General features: G+C 45.3%; 1 protein-coding gene across 1 annotated transcript; it reads right to left on the bottom strand.

The window, feature by feature from the left end:
* Positions 1-2,025: 2,025 nt before the first annotated feature.
* LOC121683775 lies at positions 2,026-15,221 on the bottom strand. The gene is made up of 5 exons (XM_042063592.1): positions 15,109-15,221; positions 7,842-8,100; positions 6,090-6,123; positions 3,564-3,759; positions 2,026-2,485 (listed from the first exon to the last, which is right to left on the bottom strand). Exons 1-5 carry the CDS (start codon positions 15,149-15,151, stop codon positions 2,109-2,111), a joined length of 909 nt encoding a protein of 302 aa, XP_041919526.1. The 5' UTR covers positions 15,152-15,221; the 3' UTR covers positions 2,026-2,108.
* Between the last annotated feature and the right edge of the window lie 7,455 nt (positions 15,222-22,676).

Here is a 22,676-nt window from a genome sequence, read left to right as displayed (position 1 = left end):
CGTTTATAACGTTTATTTACCGTTGAATCAATGTTGAAATGCCAGCAGGGATAACTGGAAAAGACAGATATTTCAGTGTAAATGACAAGTGCTTTGCTGTCTACAGTCCACAATGTACTCTGAATGCCTCACTGATTCTGTATGACTGTGTTCATCTACTTGAGGTTACCATTATGCATCCCACGTGCATCACAATGCAAAATGTGTTGTATTGCATGATGTTGTGTTAAGAGCTTTGGAAAAGGAGTCTGTGAAATTGTGTTTTATATGTGAAAACTGTTTATGGTTTTGCCAAAAGAGTGATTGATTTAAGAAATCAGAGAATGGGGTTTAGTGTTTTAGCAATTGTGAAAAACTGTAAGCCTCACAACCCCTGGACACAGTGGCATAGTTCACCAGGGACAGGAGGGATGAGGAGAGAGAGAGTGAGAGAGAAAGAGAGAGTGAGAGAGAGGGAGAGAGAGAGGGAGTTGAGGATTAGGGTGCATGTGAAAAGCAGCCATAATCTGTTCAGATTAACATCTGGATTTGATACCACAGAGACAGAGTCACATGGCCAGGCCTTCAGAGTCACAATGTAAAGCTCTCAGGCCGAACCCATGCACTAATGCCCTAGCACACGCACTTACAGCACACTCATGCATGCACACATCATATCACACACATACACACACACACACACACACATACACAATATACACACATGAATACACTGACAGGCACATTTTTTACATTCAAAATCACATTCTGTAAGCACCCTAAACTAAGAGAGTAGAAGATCAAAATCTGGTTAATATCTTTCTGCCCATCTATCTCTCTCTCCTTCTCTCTCTCTCTCTCTCTCTCTCTCTCATATCCCCCTGTAACACACGCTCTGGCTGTGAGCGGGGTGGTGATTGTAAACAACAGATGGCAGAGTGCAGTTAGAGACAAAGTCATTGTGTTGGCAGCTTTATTTTTTATTTTTTTTTACCTTTGAACCCTTTGTTTAATGCACAGAGCAAGTAAACACACTTAAACACACTCAGATGATGATGCCAAACAAACAGGTCAGAATACAGAACGCAGTGATGATATGAAAAAGAGAACCGGCAATGACAGCGAGAGACTCAACTCCAAATTATGCATCCTTTCTACAATATTATAGAGTACTGACCTCAAAAACATGCATCTTTTCTACAATATTATAGAGTACTGACCTCCAAAACATGCATCCTTTCTACAATAATATAGAGTGTGCATATCACATGCCAAGAAGCAAAGGGAATGATCTATTTTTCAATAATACACAATATTTACTTTAACACAATATTTACTTTTAATGTAAGAAATTATACTCTCCAAAGACTGATGTGGCATTCCTCATAACATAACTACGAATACAAATAACTACACTGGAACAGCCTGGGGGGGGGTACCCTGGGACACAGTGCATCTACTCATGTTAGCACACCTGAGAAACAAGGAGTAACACATGACTATTCCTATCTAAATAGACCTGGGGGTGTATGGGGGGTGTTGAGGTTGTGAGCAGAATAATTGTGCTGTTACAGGAGATTGACAAATGCACTGAACTGTATGACAAAACATGATACACAGTCACTGTAATTTCTGGTACACACATGGGAGATTTGGACACTGAAAACTGGGGTTAAAATATACAACTAACCTGTCAACACCAGGATTTCTGAATAGCCAAAAGGAACACAGAGCTACCTGAGGCTTGTACAAAACTGTATAAAGTTCTCACAAGGTGGTTAAACAAGTCTCCATTGAATCATTGACAAGTCTCCACTGACATAAATTCAACCTAATGTCAAACTTTCACATAGAGGATAACCATATATATACATTACAGAAACATTCAGGATTTTGCAACAAAACTTTTTGTTTCCCTCAACACTGCACTACTGATTGTAAATAATAATATTTAGTCTACTTATATCTATACACACAGACACACACACACCAACATGTGCACATAAACACAGCCACACACAATCATACAGACACAATTGTACATGTATACAACTGCTCTCTCTCTCACACACACACACATACACACACACACACCCACAGACACACAAAGGACTCATACACAGAACAGACTAAAAAGCGAACCCTCCGCAGTCGAACGCATCAAAGTCGGAGTCACCCTCAAAGTCGAAGCTGTTGAAGTGGGGTCCGTCGGCTGCCTGACCGCAGGCGTGGTATCCCGAGCCGGCCCCACCCAGCTCGGAGAAGCCGGCGGAGTGTCCGAGCTCGGCGCCGGCGTGCCCTGCTCCAGCGGCACCTGTGGAGGCCTGTCCGGCCACGGCGCAGGAGTTGAGGTAGCCCAGCGCGGAGGTGGCGGCCGCCCCACCCATCAGGAGGCAGACGGCACGCACCGCCCGCGCATCGCTGCTGTTGCCGTGGCGAAGGCAGTCGGCAGAACGATGCGGTGGAGCCACGGAGCCGCTGCGGACCGAGAGAGTGCGCACTGGACCTGGGGGACGGGAGGACATGTGTTACCGAGAGAGCGCCCCCTGGGGGACGGGAGGACATGTGTTACCGAGAGAGAGAGAGCGCCCCCTGGGGGACGGGAGGACACGTGTTACGGGCAGAGTGCCCCCTGGGGGACGGGAGGACACGTGTTACGGACCGAGAGAGTGCCCCCTGGGGGACGGGAGGACATGCGTTACGGGCAGAGTGCCCCCTGGGGGACGGGAGGACATGTGTTACGGGCAGAGTGCCCCCTGGGGGACGGGAGGACACGTGTTACGGGCAGAGTGCGCACTGGACCTGGGGGACGGGAGGACATGTGTTACGGGCAGAGTGCACACTGGACCTGGGGGACGGGAGGACATGTGTTACGGGCAGTCCACACCAGGCACAATAACTATACAGATAACTAACTATAACGATAAAAGCATCTTAAGGGCAGTTCCCACCAGGAACAATAACTGTAAAGATAACTAACCATAACGATAAAAGCGTCCACACTGACCAACAATAATGAAAGTCTCTTCTCGTGTTGATGAATGTGATGGTTAAAATGTCATGGATTTCGGATTGGCTGTAAGCTTTTTATCATTCTCAAAATCTTTCTGAAAAGTGATCCCCAACGATTTCATTCTTCATGTTGTTATAGTTTATGTGTGGTCGTCGTCATTCATATCAGCTAGGGCGATATCTTTTTGCCGTTATCGTTTTAGTTATCGTTCTTGGCGTGAATGGCCCTTTATGAACTGCACACTCTCTGACCTACAGTGTAAGTCTGTACTCACAGCCATGGGCTCAAGACCCAGTGTACAGTACAAAACTTTACTACTAAAGGTGCTGTTGAATGTTAAAATATACATAAACATCTGACTCTCTTACAAGTGTTAAATACAATGCAAACAAATTGAAGAGTGTATGTGTGGCAGCTCAAGACAAATGAAAGCCTACCGAGTTCTACATAGCTCCTTTAAAGCCTCTCTAAGTCTTTCTCTCTCTCTGTCTCTCTCTCTCTCACACACACACACACACACACACACACATCACACACGTACACACACTCTCCCTCACAGTCCCACACTGACCTTTCTTTTCCCTGAAGGAGTTGTCCCTGCTGGGCAGCCGAGGGGAGGCCGGGGGCCTGTCGCTGAGGCGGGGGGAGGAGGTGGGCGAGTCCTTGTCCAGGGGGGCGTCCAGGGGGGGGTCAGGGAGCGGATCTCTGTCCGTGATGCACGGGGCGAAGCTCTGCTGCCTCTGCAGCGTCATGGGTGAGGTCACACCCTGTACCAACCGGAGGGAGAAAAACACTCGTCACACGCGGATATCACCTGTCATATCACCTGTCATCTCTACACATATCACCTGTCATCTCTACACATATCACCTGTCATGCTCTACAGATATCACCTGTCATCTCTACACATAGCACCTGTCATCTCTACACATATCACCTGTCATCTCACCTGTCATCTCTACACACATCACCTGTCATCTCTACACATATCACCTGTCATGCTCTACAGATATCACCTGTCATCTCTACACATATCACCTGTCATCTCACTTGTCATCTCTACACATATCACCTGTCATCTCTAAAGATATGACATCACCTGTCATGCTCTACACATATCACCTGTCATCTCTACACATATCACCTGTCATCTCTACACATATCACCTGTCATCTCACCTGTCATCTCTACACATATCACCTGTCATCTCTACACATATCACCTGTCATGCTCTACAGATATCACCTGTCATCTCTACACATATCACCTGTCATCTCTACACACATCACCTGTCATCTCTACACATATCACCTGTCATCTCACCTGTCATCTCTACACACATCACCTGTCATCTCTACACATGTCATCTCTACACATATCACCTGTCATGCTCTACAGATATCACCTGTCATGCTCTACACATATCACCTGTCATCTCTACACACATCACCTGTCATGCTCTACACACATCACCTGTCATGCTCTACACATATCACCTGTCATCTCTACACATATCACCTGTCATGCTCTACAGATATCACCTGTCATCTCTACACATATCATCTGTCATGCTCTACAGATATCACCTGTCATCTCTACACATATCACCTGTCATCTCTACACATATCCACCATCACCTGTCATCTCTACACATATCACCTGTCATCTCTACACATATCACCTGTCATCTCTACACATATCACCTGTCATCTCTACACATATCACCTGTCATCTCTACACATATCACCTGTCATCTCTACACATATCCACCATCGCCTGTCATCTCTACACATATCACCTGTCATCTCTACACATATCACCTGTCATCTCTACACATATCACCTGTCATCTCTACACATATCACCTGTCATCTCTACACATATCCACCATCGCCTGTCATCTCTACACATATCACCTGTCATGCTCTACAGATATCACCTGTCATCTCTACACATATCATCTGTCATGCTCTACAGATATCACCTGTCATCTCTACACATATCACCTGTCATCTCTACACATATCACCATCACCTGTCATCTCTACACATATCACCTGTCATGCTCTACACATATCACCTGTCATGCTCTACACATATCACCTGTCATCTCTACACATATCCACCATCACCTGTCATCTCTACACATATCACCTGTCATCTCTACACATATCACCTGTCATCTCTACACATATCACCTGTCATCGCTACACATATCACCTGTCATGCTCTACACATATCACCTGTCATCTCTACAGATATCACCTGTCATGCTCTACACATTATCACCTGTCATCTCTACAGATATCACCTGTCATCTCTACATATATCACCTGTCATCTCTACACATATCACCTTTCATCACCTTTCATCTCTACATTCATCTCTACACATATCACCTGTCATGCTCTAGATATCACCTGATAAACCTATCCCATTATCATCCTTTATAGTCATCTAGTCTGTTACCGTCCTATTTATGTAGTCTTTTTACAACAGGTCTTTTTTGTTTGTCACCTTGTCTTGTCTTTACAGTGATTTTCCTGAAACTAAGAATCCAAAGAAATTAAATCATATTCATTGATAAGGAATGTCACAAGGTTGTTAACTCCCAGGCTATGCCATTTCCCCCCAGTGTCTCACACACACACACACACACACACACACACACACACACACACACACACACACACACACACACACACGTGGTCATGATGTGGCATTTTCCCCCAGTGTCACACTGACGCGAACAATGAGCAATAAAGCGATGACACACTAGTGTTAAGTAGTCACAACCCAGTCATGAATAATAGACACCACCACCACCACCACCTACATAAACACACACATACACACGCACGCACACACACACACATACACACACACACAAGTGCACGCGCACGCACACACAAATGTGAACACGCACGCATGCACGCACACACACACGCACACGCGCACACGCACGCAAGCATGCACGCACACACAAACACGCGCAAACGCACGCACTCACACACACACACACACACACACACACACACACACGCGTGTTGCTTTGACGAGTCATGTTTTCCATGACGAGAAAACAACAAGCAAACTCACCTCTCTGACTTTCCGCAGGAGCTTCAGCCATTGGCTGCGGGGGAGGAAGAGGAGAACAAGCAGAGTGAGTCGTTGGGCTGAGTGGACGCCACCAACCTGGACCCACCAAACTGCTCTTACAACACTCAGCCAATCTCCACCGCAAAGGTCAATTCAAGCCATTTAAATAGCCCATGGGGAAATTACCTATAGCTAGCTAAGCCGATTGAGCAAGCCTGCAGGTTACAGTATAGAAGAAAGAACATCCAACTGAGTTATGGAGTTAGACTGACATGAACATCCAACTGAGTTATGGAGTTATCCTGACATGTGAACATCCAACTGAGTTATGGAGTTATCCTGACATGTGAACATCCAACTGAGTTATGGAGTTATCCTGACATGTGGACATCCAACTGAGTTATGGAGTTATCCTGACATGTGAACATCCAACTGAGTTATGGAGTTAGACTGACATGAACATCCAACTGAGTTATGGAGTTAGACTGACATGTGAACATCCAACTGAGTTATGGAGTTAGACTGACATGTGAATTAGAAAATGTGCTGCATTCGTTGCAGATTCAAGGCTATCTATCAGTTGATCAATCAGTTGATTTATTTGGCTCAGGTCAACTGGGAACAACAGGCGGAGTACAAGCTAACTGTTTATAGATATCTGCTTCCTACGACAGAGATACAGATCTGGACTGGCTCCCTCGGGCTCCAATGCATCCCAGGGGCATCTGCAGAGCTTTTGTCACAAACGCTGTGGGTTCAAGTCCCGGCTTTCACCCGTTGTGACCATGAGCAAGGCACAAAATACTCCGGGGACAATGTGATCTCTTGTACTGTAATTGTGACATATGGGTGTTATGGCGCTGTGCTGTGTTGTGTTGTGCTGTGTTGTGCTGTGCTGTGCTGTGCTGGGTGTTATGGTGCTGTGCTGGGTGTTATGGCGCTGTGCTGTGCTGTGTTGTGTTGTGTTGTGCTGTGCTGTGCTGTGCTGGGTGTTATGGCGCTGTGCTGTGCTGTGCTGGGTGTTATGGTGATGTGCTGTGCTGTGCTGTGCTGGGTGTTATAGTGCTGTGCTGTGCTGTGCTGTGCTGTGCTGTGCTGTGCTGTGTTGTGCTGTGCTGTGTGTTATGGTGCTGTGCTGGGTGTTATGGCGCTGTGCTGTGCTGTGCTGTGCTGTGCTGTGCTGGGTGTTATGGCGCTGTGCTGTGTTGTGCTGTGCTGTGCTGTGCTGTGCTGGATGTTATGGCGCTGTGTTGTGCTGTGCTGTGCTGTGCTGTGCTGGGTGTTATGGTGCTGTGCTGTGCTGTGCTGGGTGTTATGGTGCTGTGCTGGGTGTTATGGCGCTGTGCTGTGTTGTGCTGTGCTGTGCTGTGCTGTGCTGTGCTGTGTTGTGCTGTGCTGGATGTTATGGCGCTGTGTTGTGCTGTGCTGTGCTGTGCTGTGCTGGGTGTTATGGTGCTGTGCTGTGCTGTGCTGGGTGTTATGGTGCTGTGCTGGGTGTTATGGCGCTGTGCTGTGTTGTGTTGTGCTGTGCTGTGCTGGGTGTTATGGTGCTGTGCTGTGCTGTGCTGTGCTGTGCTGGGTGTTATGGTGCATGTAGGGCAAGCGTGTCCCCCTGGTCAGGTCCAGGTGTGAGGTGTGGGCGTGTCCAGGTGTGGGCGTCTACAGGTGTAATGTGTGGGTGTGTCCTGGTGTATGATGTGGGTATGTCCAGGTGTGAGGTGTGGGCATGTCCAGGTGTAAGGTGTGGGCTACCTGCAGTCATCAGGGCTGTCGGAGAGCAGCAGCAGGAACTTGTCCTGACGCAGAATGAGGGCAAAACAGCAGTCTCTCCTGCCCCCTGGGGGTAAACGGGGCAGATCCAGGATCTCCCGGCCCTCCACAATGGACTCACAGTTGCCCTGCAGTGCCACCACCTGGTCAGCGGCAGAGTCTGCATCACGGCACACCAGCAGACTGCCCTCCACTGTTAGAACGAGGTACTTCTCCTTCCACTGCTTAAACATGAAGCCTCCTGAAGGAGGGGATAAGGGAGAGAGAGAGAGAGAGAAAGAGATAGAGAGAGAGAGCGAGAGAGAGAGAGAGAGAGAAGAAGGGGAGAATCTAATGAGAATCAATCTTAATGATCAGTCAAAAGGATCTTTATGATCAGTCAAAAGGATCTTCATGATCAGTTGAAAGGATCTTCATGATCAGTCGAAAGGATCTTCATGATCAGTCAAAAGGATATTTATGATCAGTCGAAAGGATCTTCATGATCAGTCAAAAGGAAATCTGATAATGAATACAAACAAACCATAGAGGGAGAGAGAGGGGAGAAGAGGGAGAGAGAGGAGAAGAGGGAGAGGAGAAGAGGGAGAGAGAGAGGAGAAGAGGGAGAGAGAGAGGGGAGGTTTGTGAGAGAGGAGAAGAGGGAGAGAGAGAGGGGAGGTTTGTGAGAGAGGATGGATCTAGAGGAAGTTGGGCAGAGAAAACAGGGGGGAGGGATGGTGTTGGAAATGGAACACTGAACATTATCAACAGCAGGAACATGGAGATGTGACACTGAACACTATCAACAGGAACGTGGAGATGTACAGCCAGCTAAAGCGACTGAATGGGTGCATTAGCAGAGCAAGACTTCTCTGCTGACCGACTTGTCACTTTCTGTGACTGCCAAATGGGTGCTCTAAGCGATGCTGGGTAACGTCACTTCTGTTGACTTTCAAACAAAACAGAGAGCTAGCTCGCTACTTCCTCCCTCCCATGCTGCTCCCATGCAATTGAAACTCTCCTAAACTCCCATCTCGTCTGTGGTTTGCTGGAACAGTTTGTTATGTTTTTATGTGCTAGGTTTTCCCAGGTTGTTTTTGTTGCCGTTTTTGGAGCCTGGGCTGTCCACAGAGATAGTGTTTTTCAACAGTGTATTCAGGACACAGAAAGCTAGCGGCTGGTTAGGGGATGTTTGCTGTAAGTGACAAAAAATGTTTTAGCCTAAAAAATGTGTGCCATCGCTTAGAGCACCTTTAAAATGCATCTAATTCTTAGTTAGTGACCTGCTCTGAGAGCTTTCGGCAGTCAGACAAAACACAGACGGACTGGCCCCACCAAGAGAAGTAGGCCGGGCCGACACGAGAGAGAGAGTGTGTGTGTGTCATCATCCTTCTCCTCCTCTGCCCTGTGTGTGTGTGTTTGGTTTGTACAAGCAGTAATGAGGCTGGACACACACACACACACTCACTCACACACACACACACACACACACACACACACATACACACACAGACACACACACACACACACACACACACATACTCACACACTGATGGGATGGAAGGGCAGGATTAGGGAGGGGGGGCAGGTGGATTAGTCACTGAAAGATGTGAGAGGGGCTGGCCTGGGACAGCGCCATGGCAACACAACCCCCCCAGGGACACCAGTCCTCCCGTGGACCACAAACCCTTTAAACCCCCAAACTCTAACCCCCTTCACCTCCTCATCAGCCCTGACAGAAACACAAACTCTTTAAACCCACTTCACCTCCTCATCAGCCCTGACAGGAACACAAACCCTTTAAACCCACTTCACCTCCTCATCAGCCCTGACAGGAACACAGGGCAGGATTGGATTTGATGGAGCACAGCTTTGATGGAATATTTACCCCCCCACAAGCCAAGGCTACAAGGCTTTTTCTACATCAAGTCTTCTCTCAATTCAGTGATATCCTGTGAAGTGTGAAGACATGGAGGCCACCATTGTGAATGAAGAAGACATTTCTGGCTGTTTTTGGTCAAATATCAATTGAACACTGCTGCAATATCAATTCAACTCAAAGACCCTGTTTTCTGGCAGAAACTACTCTGCTACCAAGCTCATTAAGGGTGTCTGATTGGTTTATAGCTGCATCCTACATTAGAGTTGCAAGCTCATTAAGGATGTCTGATTGGTTTATAGCTGCATCCTGCATTACAGTTGCAAGCTCATTAAGGATGTCTGATTGGTTTATAGCAGAGCTGTATGTAACGGAGGCGAACTGAGCTAGCGTGCTAGTTGTCCGTGTAAATCCTCACACCCCTAACCTTAAGAACGCTTCTAATCGCTGAGTTGGAAGCCTGGGCTTTTAGCTCAGTGGTTAGAGCGTTCAACTCCCATGCCGGTGTGTGTGGAGGTGTCAGTCATAAAGGTTTGACATAATGCTTATGTCATTAAGTGTCATTCGGTTTTTGTCATGACAAGTTAGCGTTAGGGTTCATGTGTTCATTACAATGTCATATCACTCTTATGTAGATAGCTTCAAATAAAGTGTTACCGAACAAACTTCATGACACCAACACAAGCTGTGATGCAGGGCTGAGGTGTGATTTGATAACCAGCTCTCTGCCAAGCCACGCTCAAGTCTAGGAATAAGGTAGGACCTCAGGGCCACTAGCAGCAGGCTCAAGTCTGGGACTAATGTAGGACCTCAGGGCCACTAGCAGCAGGCTCAAGTCTGGGACTAATGTAGGACCTCAGGGCCACTAGCAGCAGGTTTCAATGCTGAATCACAGATTCATCCAAGCACTCACTGCTCCCAAAGACTAATGTAGGCACTGACTACAGATAGATAAAGAGATAGATAGATAGATAGATAGATAGATAGATAGATAGAAGATAGATAGAACTTAATTTATCTTGAGGGATTAATTTATCTTTTCCAAACCTATAAAGATGACTGTAGATGAATGTAGATGACTGTAGATGAATGTAGATGACTGTAGATGAATGTAGATGAATAGATAGATAGATAGAAATACAGTTGGTTGGACATGATTTGGAAAGGCACACACCTGTCTAAGGTCCCACAGTTAACAGTGCATGTCAGACCACAAAACAAGCATGAAGTCTAAGGAATTGTCTGAAGGACCTCCAAGACGGGATCGTCTCGAGGCACAGATCTGAGGAAGGGGAAGGACACAGAAACATGTCTGCTGCTTTAAAGGTCCCAATGAGCACAGTGGCCTCTAAGGTCCCAATGAGCACAGTGGCCTCTAAGGTCCCAATGAGCACAGTGGCCTCTAAGGTCCCAATGAGCACAGTGGCCTCCATCATCCGTAAATGGAAGAAGTTTGGAACCACCAGGACTCTTCCTTGAGCTGGCCGTCCCTCTAAACTGAGTGACTGGGGGAGAAGGGCTTTAGTTAGGGAGGTCACCAATAACCTAATGGTCACTCTGACAGAGCTCCAGGGTTCCTCTGTGGAGAGAGGAGAACCTTCCAGAAGGATGACCATCGCTGCAGCACTCCACCAATCAGGCCTGTATGGTAGAGAGGCCAGACGGAAGCCACTCCTTAGTAAAAAGGCACATGGCAGCCCATCTGGAGTTTGCCAAAAGGCACCTGAAAGACTTTGAGACCATGAGAAACAAAGGTCTCTGGTCTGATGAGACAAAGATCAAACTCTTTGGCGTGAATGCCAAGCATTATGTTTGGAGAACATCAGGCATCGCTAATCACCTGGCCAATGCCATCCCTACAGTGAAGCATGGTGGTGGCAGCATCATGCTGTGGGGATGTTTTTCAGGCAGGAACTGGGAGTCTAGTCAAGATTGAGGGAAAGATTAATGCAGCAATGTACAGAAACATCCTGGAAGAAAACCTGCTCCAGAGAGCTCTCGACCTCAGACTGGGGCGACGGTTCATCTTTCAACAGGACCACGACCCTAAGCACACAGCCAAGATATCAAAGCAGTGGCTTCAGGACAACTCTGTGAATGTCCTAAAGTGGCCCAGCCAGAGCCCAGACTTGAATCCCATTGAACATCTCTGGAGGGATCTTAAAATGGCTGTGCACCGACGCTCCCCATCCAACCTGATGGAGCTCGAGAGGTTCTGTGAAGAGGAATAGGCGAAACTGGCCAAAGATGGGTGTGCCAAGCTTGTTGCTTCATATTCCAAAAGACTTGAGGCTGTAATTGCTGTCAAAGGTGCCACAACAAAGTATTGAGCAAAGGCTGTGAATATTCATGTACATGTTATATTTTCGTTCTTTATTTCTAATAATTTTGCAAACATTTAAAAAAAAACTTTTTTTCATATCATTATGGGGTATTGTGTGTACAATTTTTAGGAAAAAATGGAATCCATTTTGATATAAGGAGGCTGTAACATAACACAATGTGGAAAAAGTGAAGCGCTGTGAATCCTTCCTGTATGCGCTGTAGATGAATGCAGATCCTTCCTGTATGCACTGTAGATGAATGTATGCACTGTAGATGAATGCAGATCCTTCCTGTATGCACTGCAGATGAATGCAGATCCTTCCTGTATGCGCTGTAGATGAATGCAGATCCTTCCTGTATGCGCTGTAGATGAATGCAGATCCTTCCTGTATGCACTGTAGATGAATGCAGATCCTTCCTGTATGCACTGTAGATGAATGCAGATCCTTCCTGTATGCACTGTAGATCCTGTATGCACTGTAGATGAATGCAGATCCTTCCTGTATGCGCTGCAGATGAATGCAGACGACACACCAGTCACGTGCACGGCCATGACGAGGGAGGTGTCCAGAGAAGAGTCTTTGGCTCCAGGAGGCCTGGGATGAGCCGCACTCAAACAACCATGTCGGGGTGGCTTGGCTGCTGCCATACGTCTGTCTCAAACAACCATGTCGGAGTGGCTTGGCTGCTGCCATACGTCTGTCTCAAACAACCATGTCGGGGTGGCTTGGCTGCTGCCATACGTCCAGAGCCGGACAGTAATGGAGTACATTTACTTGAGTACAGTACTTGAGTACAATTTTGAGGGATCTGTACTTTACTCGAGTATCATTTTTGCAGAGTATTCATGACTTTACTCAAGTACATTTGAGAGGCAAATATTGTACTCTTTACTCCACTACATTTCTATCCATAACCGTGAGTACCCGTTACTACTTCTAAAAAAAAAGGAAAAAAGAAAAATCTCGGAAACCCTCAATTTGTTGTTTCCCTCTCAAACATGATTGGATTGTGCAGGCGCCACTGATTGGGACAGCCTATCAGCAATCACCTTCAGCTTTCCGCCAAAGTCAACTCCATGGTCAGATTTAGATAAGAGATGAAACCATGGACGAAACAATGGATGAAGACGCAGCAGGTCAATCCCAGGAATGTGCCAACCTGTGGCCCCACCTCGCCAGACTATTTCAATTTTCTGAACAAGTTAATGATAGTTTTCGCTTTAAGTGTTTCAATTACAAAATAGTATTTTGTATTTGAAATACGTATTTTAAATACATGTATTAGAAATACTGCCCATCCCTGGCAACATGGTAAAAAGATGAAAATGACTTGATTTTACTTTCAATTCCTTTTACATTCTCCAAGGTATCAACATTAACATTTTTCATAACTCCATGTAGGACGTTTCTGTAAATGTAAGCACTGTGGCAGTAGTAATGCAATATTTAAAAAATGTAGGCTACTCTTGTACTCTTGATACTCAAGTACTTTTAAAAACAAGTACTTCAGTACTTTTACTTAAGTAGACATCTGACTGTTGTACTTTTATGTGTACTTGAGTAAAATTTAGCAAAGGGTATCTGTACTTTTACTCAAGTAATGAAGCTGTGTACTCTGTCCGCCTCTGCATACGTCTGTCTCAAACAACCATGTCGGGGTGGCTTGGCTGCTGCCATACGTCTGTCTCAAACAACCATGTCGGGGTGGCTTGGCTGCTGCTACTGTATACTGTACATCTGTCTTACATAACAGCACCAAAGCCTATAACATTTCCCAGCCCTCTGATGTGCAGGATAAAGAGCCTGATAATCCGTTGAGAAGACCAGTATGCACTAATGGTAGCCGTGTGTGTGTGTGTGTATGTATGTGTGTGTGTGTGCGTGTGCATGTGCGTGTGTGTGTGTGTGTGTGTGTGTGTGAGCATGTCATACCCACACATACCCTTTAGCCTACTTTTAAATGTTATTTGTTATGACCCTCTGTCAGATGATAATGACAGTGGATTGATGAGGAGCTGTAAAGAGTACTCTGGATAATAATGACACTGGATTGATCTCAAAGCGTCCAACACATGAGGAAGCTGCAGCAGGACTGACGCTGTGACAGGACTATGGCAGGACTGAAGCTATGACAGGACTGAAGCTACAGGACTATGGCAGGACTGAAGCTGTGACAGGACTATGGCAGGACTGTCTATCAAGTTTCTCTTTTAGACTCATATTGGCAAGTTTCATCTTCAGTGTTGTTTCCTGATTGACAGCTCAGACAAGCAGCTACCCTGAAACAGCTCTTCATAGATGACCCGAATCTGAAACAGCTCTTCATAGATGACCCGACCCTGAAACAGCTCTTCATAGATGACCCGAACCTGAAACAGCTCTTCATAGATGACCCGAACACCAGTTTATGCGCTTACATCTTGTGAACTCCCCACTTCCTAAAATCATAGAGTAGCGATGTTATGAAGCTAAACAACAACAATAAACTAAAACAATATTTATTTATGGTAACTCTTAAACAACAAAGACACCATACTAATATTTGCACTCATATGGGATAGCTCTAGCACTCGCCAACATCTAATACATCACTTCAGACTGGACAACAAAGCGCATATCTCCTGAAAAACAGGATCATGGAGCTGCTTCGTCAGACTCCTGATAGCCAACGGAAAAGTCACCCTTCGTCCTGAGTTACCTGCATCATTAAGGAACAGACGGAGCTCTCTCAAGCTCTCTCAAGCTGCACACTTGCAGACTTGCACCAACATACTTTACTTGCACAGTGCACACTTGCAGACTTGCACCAACATACTTTACTTGCACAGTGCACACTTGCAGACTTGCACCAACATACTTTACTTGCACAGTGCACACTTGCAGACTTGCACCAACATACTTTACTTGCACAGTGCACACTTTATGGCTGTCATGTCATGCCATGTTACCAATACCGAAGTTCTTAAGCGTGCAAACGTATCTGTACGATAAGATGGCATAATCCCTGGTACTTACTTACTAGTGCACTGCTGGAATAGAAACAATTGGAGGGTGAGTTTCTTACCATACTTTCTGAGGAAGCCTCTGTGTATTCCTACTGAGGTCATCACAGCAGTCTCTCAGGTACCCGGGACACACACACACATACACACACACGGGCACGAGTGTAGGGACTGCAATCTGAGGCAAAGAGCAAATGTGTGTGTGACTAGGGAAGGAGTGGACAGCGAGGAGGAGGAGGAAGAGGAGGAGGAGGAGAAGGGAACCAGTGAGGGATTAATCCCGCTGTCGCTTAGAACACACCACTGGCCCAATCTGGGACGGAGGGGGGCCGCGGGGGGGGGGGGATGATGAGATTGAGGCAGTGGATACTGCTGCCCTGATTGTCGCCAAGTGCAGCACACAAACAGCACATGAGTCCATAATCATAATAATAACCATCAGCAAATCCCACCCCAGCCCTTCCCCCTCTCTCTCTCTCTCTCCCTCCAACTCTCTCTCCTTCCCTCTCTCTCTCTCCCTCCCTCCCTCTCTCTCCCTCCCTCTCTCTCCCTCCCTCCCTCTCTTTCTCTGCTGATGTACATCAGTCATCAGAGCACATTTCTCACCTGGACAAGGGGAAAAGTGCTGTGAGAATCATGTTCTTTGATTTCTCAAGTGCTTTTAACACCATCCAACCCCACAGACTGGGAGACAAGCTCTTGCAGATGGGTGTGGACGCACACCTGGTAACCTGGATTACAGATTACCTGACCGAGCGACCACAATTTGTCAGACTGAAGAACTGTCTCTCTGACACTGTGATCAGCAGCACCGGAGCGCCACAGGGAACTGTGCTCTCTCCAGTCCTGTTCACCCTGTACACATCTGACTTCTGCTACAACACTGAGTCATGCCACATGCAGACGTTTTCTGACGATACTGCAATTGTGGGGTGTATCAGGAACGGGCAGGAGGAGTACAGGAGCCTGGTGGAGGACTTTGTGCAATGGTGCAAACTCAATCATCTTCAACTCAACACTTCAAAGACCAAGGAGATGGTGGTGGATTTAGGAGGTCTAAGCCCACTCTGCTACCAGTCCCCATTGATGGGGTCAATGTGGAGGTGGTAAGCACCTACAAGTATCTGGGTCTCCACCTGGACAATAAACTGGACTGGTCAGCCAACACTGATGCACTCTACAAGAAAGGGCAGAGCAGGCTGTACTTCCTGAGGAGGCTGCGGTCCTTCAATGTGTGCAGCAAGCTTCTCAGGATGTTCTACCAGTCTGTTGTTGCCAGCGTCCTCTTCTATGCAGTGGTATGCTGGGGAGGAAGCACAAAGAAGAAGGATGCTGGGCGAATTGACAGGCTGGTAAAGAAAAGCTGGCTCTGTAGTGGGAGCTGAATTGGAGTGCATCACTTCAATATCTGACAAAAGGACCCTGAACAAACTGATCAACATCTTGGACAATGAGTGTCACCCACTCCACAGCACTATTGTTAAGCAGAAGAGCCTGATCAGCTGGAGACTTCGCTCACTGCCTTGCACAACAGACAGACTGAGGAAGTCATTTGTCCCCAGGGCCATTGAACTGTTCAATGCTTCACTTAAGGGAAGTGGAGAGATAGACTTCTCTGCATAGTCTGTCTGCCTCTTCACCCCCTCCATGTTTGTTACTGTCTGTCCACTAGCCACTTTTTACCACTGTCTTTCTGCCTCACTGTTTGCGTGCTATATTAGCACACTAGCACATATGCATAACCCCTCCCTTCATGCCACAGCCGAACTGTGGCTACACTTATACCTTTTCTTAAAATAGTTATATACTAGTTCAGTGCCCGACCTGCCCGTTCAAACATGTCATTCCTAAAGAAAACCCGTAGCTCAATTACATGCCCACAGGTATGCCCACAGGTATGCCTGCTTTAAAAATAGGATGATAGGGAAACATCATTCCAGCTAAGCATTCAATAATGAATACTGAATATTATAATATATTAGCCTATAATTAATGTGGCCTCTAATAAAATTATGGCTGCATGTGACATTTCTACAGATCAGAATGACATAATGACAACTGTTTTAAGTTAAGGCTAAATGTGTATAGTTTACTGAATAACTTCCTAATGCTATTCGAAGCTTGCACATACTTTTATTTTGAGTGGTCACTACATAGGCCTACCCGATGGAGTGATAAGTGAAGTCGCTCAGTCTGCAACTTTGTTTAATGTTGGCTATGTGGCATTAGCCTATCGCTCGTTTCAATTTGGGACCTTGCAGTCGGAATTGTGGTTTGTTTGGTCAAAGTCTCAAGTCCAATGTAGCCTTGGCTATTCGAAGCTATTTATTGCACATACTTTTATTTTGAGTGGTCACTACATACCCGTGTTTGTTGGCATGTTGTTGCAAAATCTGCGTAATCATTTTATGCAAGCAAACTGCATAACTGAGGTCAGACATGATAATCATCTTGCATCTTAGCCCACAAGCGGTTCCCGAGTAATCCGTTTTTTAAATTGCGACTGACTATCATCAAAGTGAGACCTAGTTACTGTCAGTACACGATCCATGGGGTGGAGCTCCCCTGAAACTGGTCCCCTTGAAACAGTGCAGTGCAGCGACAAACGTCCTACATAGGCTAAATAAGCATATTTTGAAATTCAAAAATCTTCAAAATCGAAAGTGCACACCTTTGTGCCACGCGCGAGCCACATACGAAATCTTAGGTCAGTCTGACAAATGGTCAGCGAGATATGCGTGCCACAGACACACACACAGACACACAGACGCTTCTTGCTTTATAGATACAGTAGATATAGATATATAGATATATAGACTTTATTCTTGCACTGTTGGACTCATTTGCACTATCACCATGACCACTATCACCATTGCACTACCACTCATTCACACAGAGCACCTTACCATACCTTACTATGCACAGAGAATCACAGGCTCAGTCCCGGCCTCAGTCATTGCAAGTGCCTCTTGATTGATTAATCACCACTGTGTGTATACTGTTTTTAGAATTTATTTAGATTAAGTCTTAGTTAGTATAATTTATATTTTAGTATATTTAGTATATTCTTTATCTTCTACTGTCTTTATTGTTTAGTTGTGTTTTTATATTATATACTTTTAATTACTTTTTCTGCTGTTAGTGAATGTGTGTGTGTTGTCTGTATGCAACTGAGACCTTGAATTTCCCCTGGGGATCAATAAAGTATCTATCTATCTATCTATCTATCTATCTATCTATCTATCTATGTCACATCCCAGTCTTTACTATTATCCCATATGGGTTTTCATCTCTTGCTTTTTCTTTTTGCTCTCTCTCTTTCTCTTCCTCCCTCTCACACAATCTCTCTCTCTCTCTCTCTGGCTCTCTCTCTATCTGTTTTCATCACTAAAACCCTATTATAAGTGCTCCCATCCAATATCCCATTTGCTTTCCGTCCCATTAAACCTTTATTTGCTGCAACTACATGATCTATCAGTGTTACATCCCCAGAAAAGCCATTTGTCTGGAACATCTCACGGACAGAAAACCTGGACAACACCCTGTCCCGTGACACACACACACACACACACACACACACACACACACACACACACAAGCGCGCGCGCGTGCGCGCTTATGCATGTGGACACAAAATAAACAAACAAACTAAACAAAAACTGATTAAAACACAAGTTGATTCAGACTCTACACACATAACTGTCCAATTCATTATTCTTAGTTACTTTTTAACTGTTTTGAATATGTTATACTGATTTATTCGTCTTCTTTTTTTTATTTGTAACATTTTATAAATATTATTTGCCAAATATTGTTGATGTACTAAAATGTAAAATTTGTATCTTATTCTTTGTCATAAAGATGTATTGATTGGGCATATAGACTGACTGATCTCTGAAGTGTTATGTGTGCAACTCCTTACATGAGAAAGTTATGAAAATGAAAGTAATGAAAATGAAAAGTTAGTTACAAATACAAACATACTATAGACCTGTATACTATAGACCTGTATACTATAGACCTGTATACTATAGACCTGTATACTATACTGTAAGAATGTATCATCCACTTCATTGCTCCACGGTTAAGCCGTGTGTGTGTGTGTGTGTGTGTGTGTGTGTGTGTGTGTGTGTGTGCATGTGTGTGTGGAGGTCGGTCTGCCACCATGTAAGGGTTACTTCCTTTTAATGCATAACACCAGATGCACACATGCATGCATACACACACACACACAGACACACACACACAGACACACACACACACACACACACACACACACACACACACAGAGAGACTCACACACACACACACACACACAGAGACTCACACACAGAGACACACTAACCCTGGGAAGGATTATGGGCAGAACACACAAACACACACACACATCACACATACACACACATACACACACACCCACACACAGACAGACAGACAGACAGACACACACATACTCACACATATACACACATTAACGCACAAACACGAAGAGAGATACAGCGTGTGTGTGTGTGTGTGTATGTGTGTATGTGTGTGTGCAAGCATTGTGCCTGGTGTTGTTGTTGCTTCCTCTCAGATTATGTAATATCGCGGATGTTCCTGATCACAACGGGCAGTCCGCAGGCGACCTCTATGCTTTGGTCAAGGGCAATGATAGAGAGAGCAGGTCAGCAGGTCACCAGGTGTTCAGGTCCAGCCAATCTGCTGAGTCATCAGGTCCAGCCAATCTGCTGAGTCATGTCATTCAGCCTGCAGGCTGGTTTATCAGCTGTGATGAATGTGACCAAATGTGACCAAATGTTGTTTCCCTCTACAGCATGTTTACCGCTAGTTACATAACAAGATAGATAGATAGATAGATAGATAGATAGATAGATAGATACTTTATTGATCCCCAGGGGTCTCAGTAGCATACAGACATCACACACACATTCACTAACAGCAGAAAAAAGTAATTAAAAGTATATAATATAAAAACACAACTAAGCAATAAGGACAGTAGAAGATAAAGAATATCCTAAATATACTATAATACAAATTATACTAAATGCAGCATTGCAGAGAAAGCATCTGAGATTGTCCTGACATTTCATCATAACTCCTCCTGGGGAAAAAAAATCCTTAGCTTCCAGCAGAGGGCGCCAGTGACTGGGCGCCAGTCGGGACTTCATCATACCCCCCCCCCCCCCCCCCCCCCCCCCCGTCCCGCTAGAGCTGAGAGCAGGCTGCAGTCCCGCTAGAGCTGAGAGCAGGCAGCAGTGTTTGTGTTTCGGAGCGTCAGCAGAGGGGCGTGGCCAGAGAAGGGGAGGGGTTTATGTGATCGTACGACTGGGGAGGTTCCCACGGCAGGTGAAAGAGTGTCAAGTCTGATGACATAAAATAACTCTGATTAAGACTATTAGGACTGATGACATAAAATACCCATTTAAGTCTAAAAGACCCGCAATAACCAACAATGCTGAATTAAAACAAGATATTTATGTCAGAGAACTCCAGCACATGGAGTCTGGGGTGAATGAGACACTGCCACAGCATGTGGATTCACATGATTACCTCAGCGTCCCTCAGGGAGCATTTACCTGCACATGATTACCTCAGCGTCCCTCAGGGAGCATTTACCTGCACATGGTGTGAGTCTGCCTCTGTCCCTTAAAGGTGTAGGTTTTTGAACATTCTAAGTTCCGCAACAATTGAAGGTTCTAAAATTCTATGTTGAATTCAATGAACCCAGATATTCTTTAGAACATTCATTTCTCAACATTCCCGTGACGGTACTCCTTTAAGGGTTAACCCTTACATGCATAAGTGGGCTCACTGACCCCAGTGTTTGTTTTTTTTGCAATATCTTGGTCATTTAACATTTTTATCATTGAATCTTCCATGTATAACTCAAATAGGTTGTCTTTGATATGAGGCCATTTGGATTTGTATCTAATGGGTATCTTTTATAAGTCATTGCATTTTTTTGTATCAGTACCACACTTTTCCATACGTGGGGTCAAAAATGACCCCAAGCATCTTCTATGGAATTTCAAAGGTTAACCCTAGGAAAATTTTAATCAACTGTGACTGTCAGGTATACATTTACTTTATTTTTTAGTCAAAATGAAACAACCATTTAACAAACTATCACATGCTGTGTGATGCTGCCTATGTCCCTTAACTACCACATGTTGTGTGATGCAGCCTATGTCCCTTAAGTACCACATGCTGTGTGATGCTGCCTACGTCCCTTAACTACATGCTGCCTATGTCCATTAACTAACATATGCTGTGTGATGCTGCCGATCTCCCAGTGACAACCAACCAACCAGGCCAGTTTTTCTTATAATATATTACTGTTAATACACTGCATATATCTATATTATTCTTACTACTCGTATAATGTTACTGCTACTACACTGCTCATCTCTGTATATGTTGTTCATACATTGTTCTTACTACATAGCCATATTTATTCTGCTCTTATAAGGTTACTGCTAATACACTGCATATATTTATATTTAATTTAAATCATACCACCTTCTTAACCTATACTACTGTCTACAGTGCATTACATATCTTATACGGTTTATGCACCACATGTCTATACTTTGTATATCACATTGCACTTTTCTGCTTTTTTGGCACTTCTGGTTAGACACAAACTGCATTTCGTTGTCTCTGTACTTGTAGTCTGCACAATGACAACAAAGTTAAATGAAGTTGTCTTGTAGTCTGCACAATGGCAATAAAGTTAAATTAAGTTGTCTCTGTACTTGTAGTCTGCACAATGGCAATAAAGTTAAATGAAGTTGTATCTGTACTTGTAGTCTGCACAATGACAATAAAGTTGGATGAAGCTGAAGTTGCTCACAATGTTGCGCTGGGACAATAAAGTTGGATGAAGCTGAAGTTGCCCATGATGTTGCGCTGGGGCAATAAAGTTGGATGAAGCTGAAGTTGCCCATAATGTTGCGCTGGGGCAATAAAGTTGGATGAAACTGAAGTTGCCCATAATGTTGCGCTGGGCCGCACCTATCTGCAGGTATGCACACGGCACACACACCTTGCTTCACTCTGTCTTCAGTATGGCAGGTCCCCCGTGCACAGAGAGAGGGTGACGCCTTTGTGTGTGTGTGTGTGGGGGGGGGGGGGGGGGGGGGGGGGGGGGGTGTGCTGGCCCAGGTAAGACCTGTTCGTCTGGATTGGTGTGTGAATGGCTGGAGTACGGCTACATCTGAAGTCAGGCACTCTTCTGATTAGTTGACTACCCCCCCCCCCCCCACGACACCCCTGCACCCCCCCCCCCCACTCCGTCTATGCACAGAGAGCTCTTTCTCCTTTTCTTTCTCAGAGCCAATCCATTCTCTTAATTTGGTGTTTTTTCTTTCTCAGAGCCAATCCATTCTCTTAATTTGGTGTTTTTTCTTTCTCAGAGCCAATCCATTCTCTTAATTTGGTGTTTTTTTCACCCCCTCCCTCTGTGTTCTTTTTAAGACTCCCTCCCTTTTTATTCTATGTGGACCCCCTCGAAGGCTCCCTCCCTCCCTCTCTCTCTCTCTCTTGCAAACTTTTCTCTGTTCTACTCTCTCCCTCTTTTTCTCTGTCTCTTCTTCATTCACTCTCTCTCTCTCTCTCTCTCTCTCTT

The sequence above is a fragment of the Alosa sapidissima genome, chromosome 15, assembly GCF_018492685.1.
Source record: "Alosa sapidissima isolate fAloSap1 chromosome 15, fAloSap1.pri, whole genome shotgun sequence".
NCBI lineage: Eukaryota > Metazoa > Chordata > Actinopteri > Clupeiformes > Clupeidae > Alosa > Alosa sapidissima.
Note: the sequence above shows the minus strand (reverse complement) of the source record. Positions and strands in the feature narration are given on the sequence as shown.

Coding starts and splice junctions, on each gene's coding strand:
- LOC121683775 (XM_042063592.1), bottom strand. CDS start 15,151: ATGACCTCAGTAGGAATACACAGAGGCTTCCTCAGAAAGTATG. Junction 6,124..7,841: donor GACAGCCCTGATGACTGCAG/GTAGCCCACACC, acceptor CCTCCCCCGCAG/CCAATGGCTGAAGCTCCTGC. Junction 3,760..6,089: donor TCCTGCGGAAAGTCAGAGAG/GTGAGTTTGCTT, acceptor CGGTTGGTACAG/GGTGTGACCTCACCCATGAC.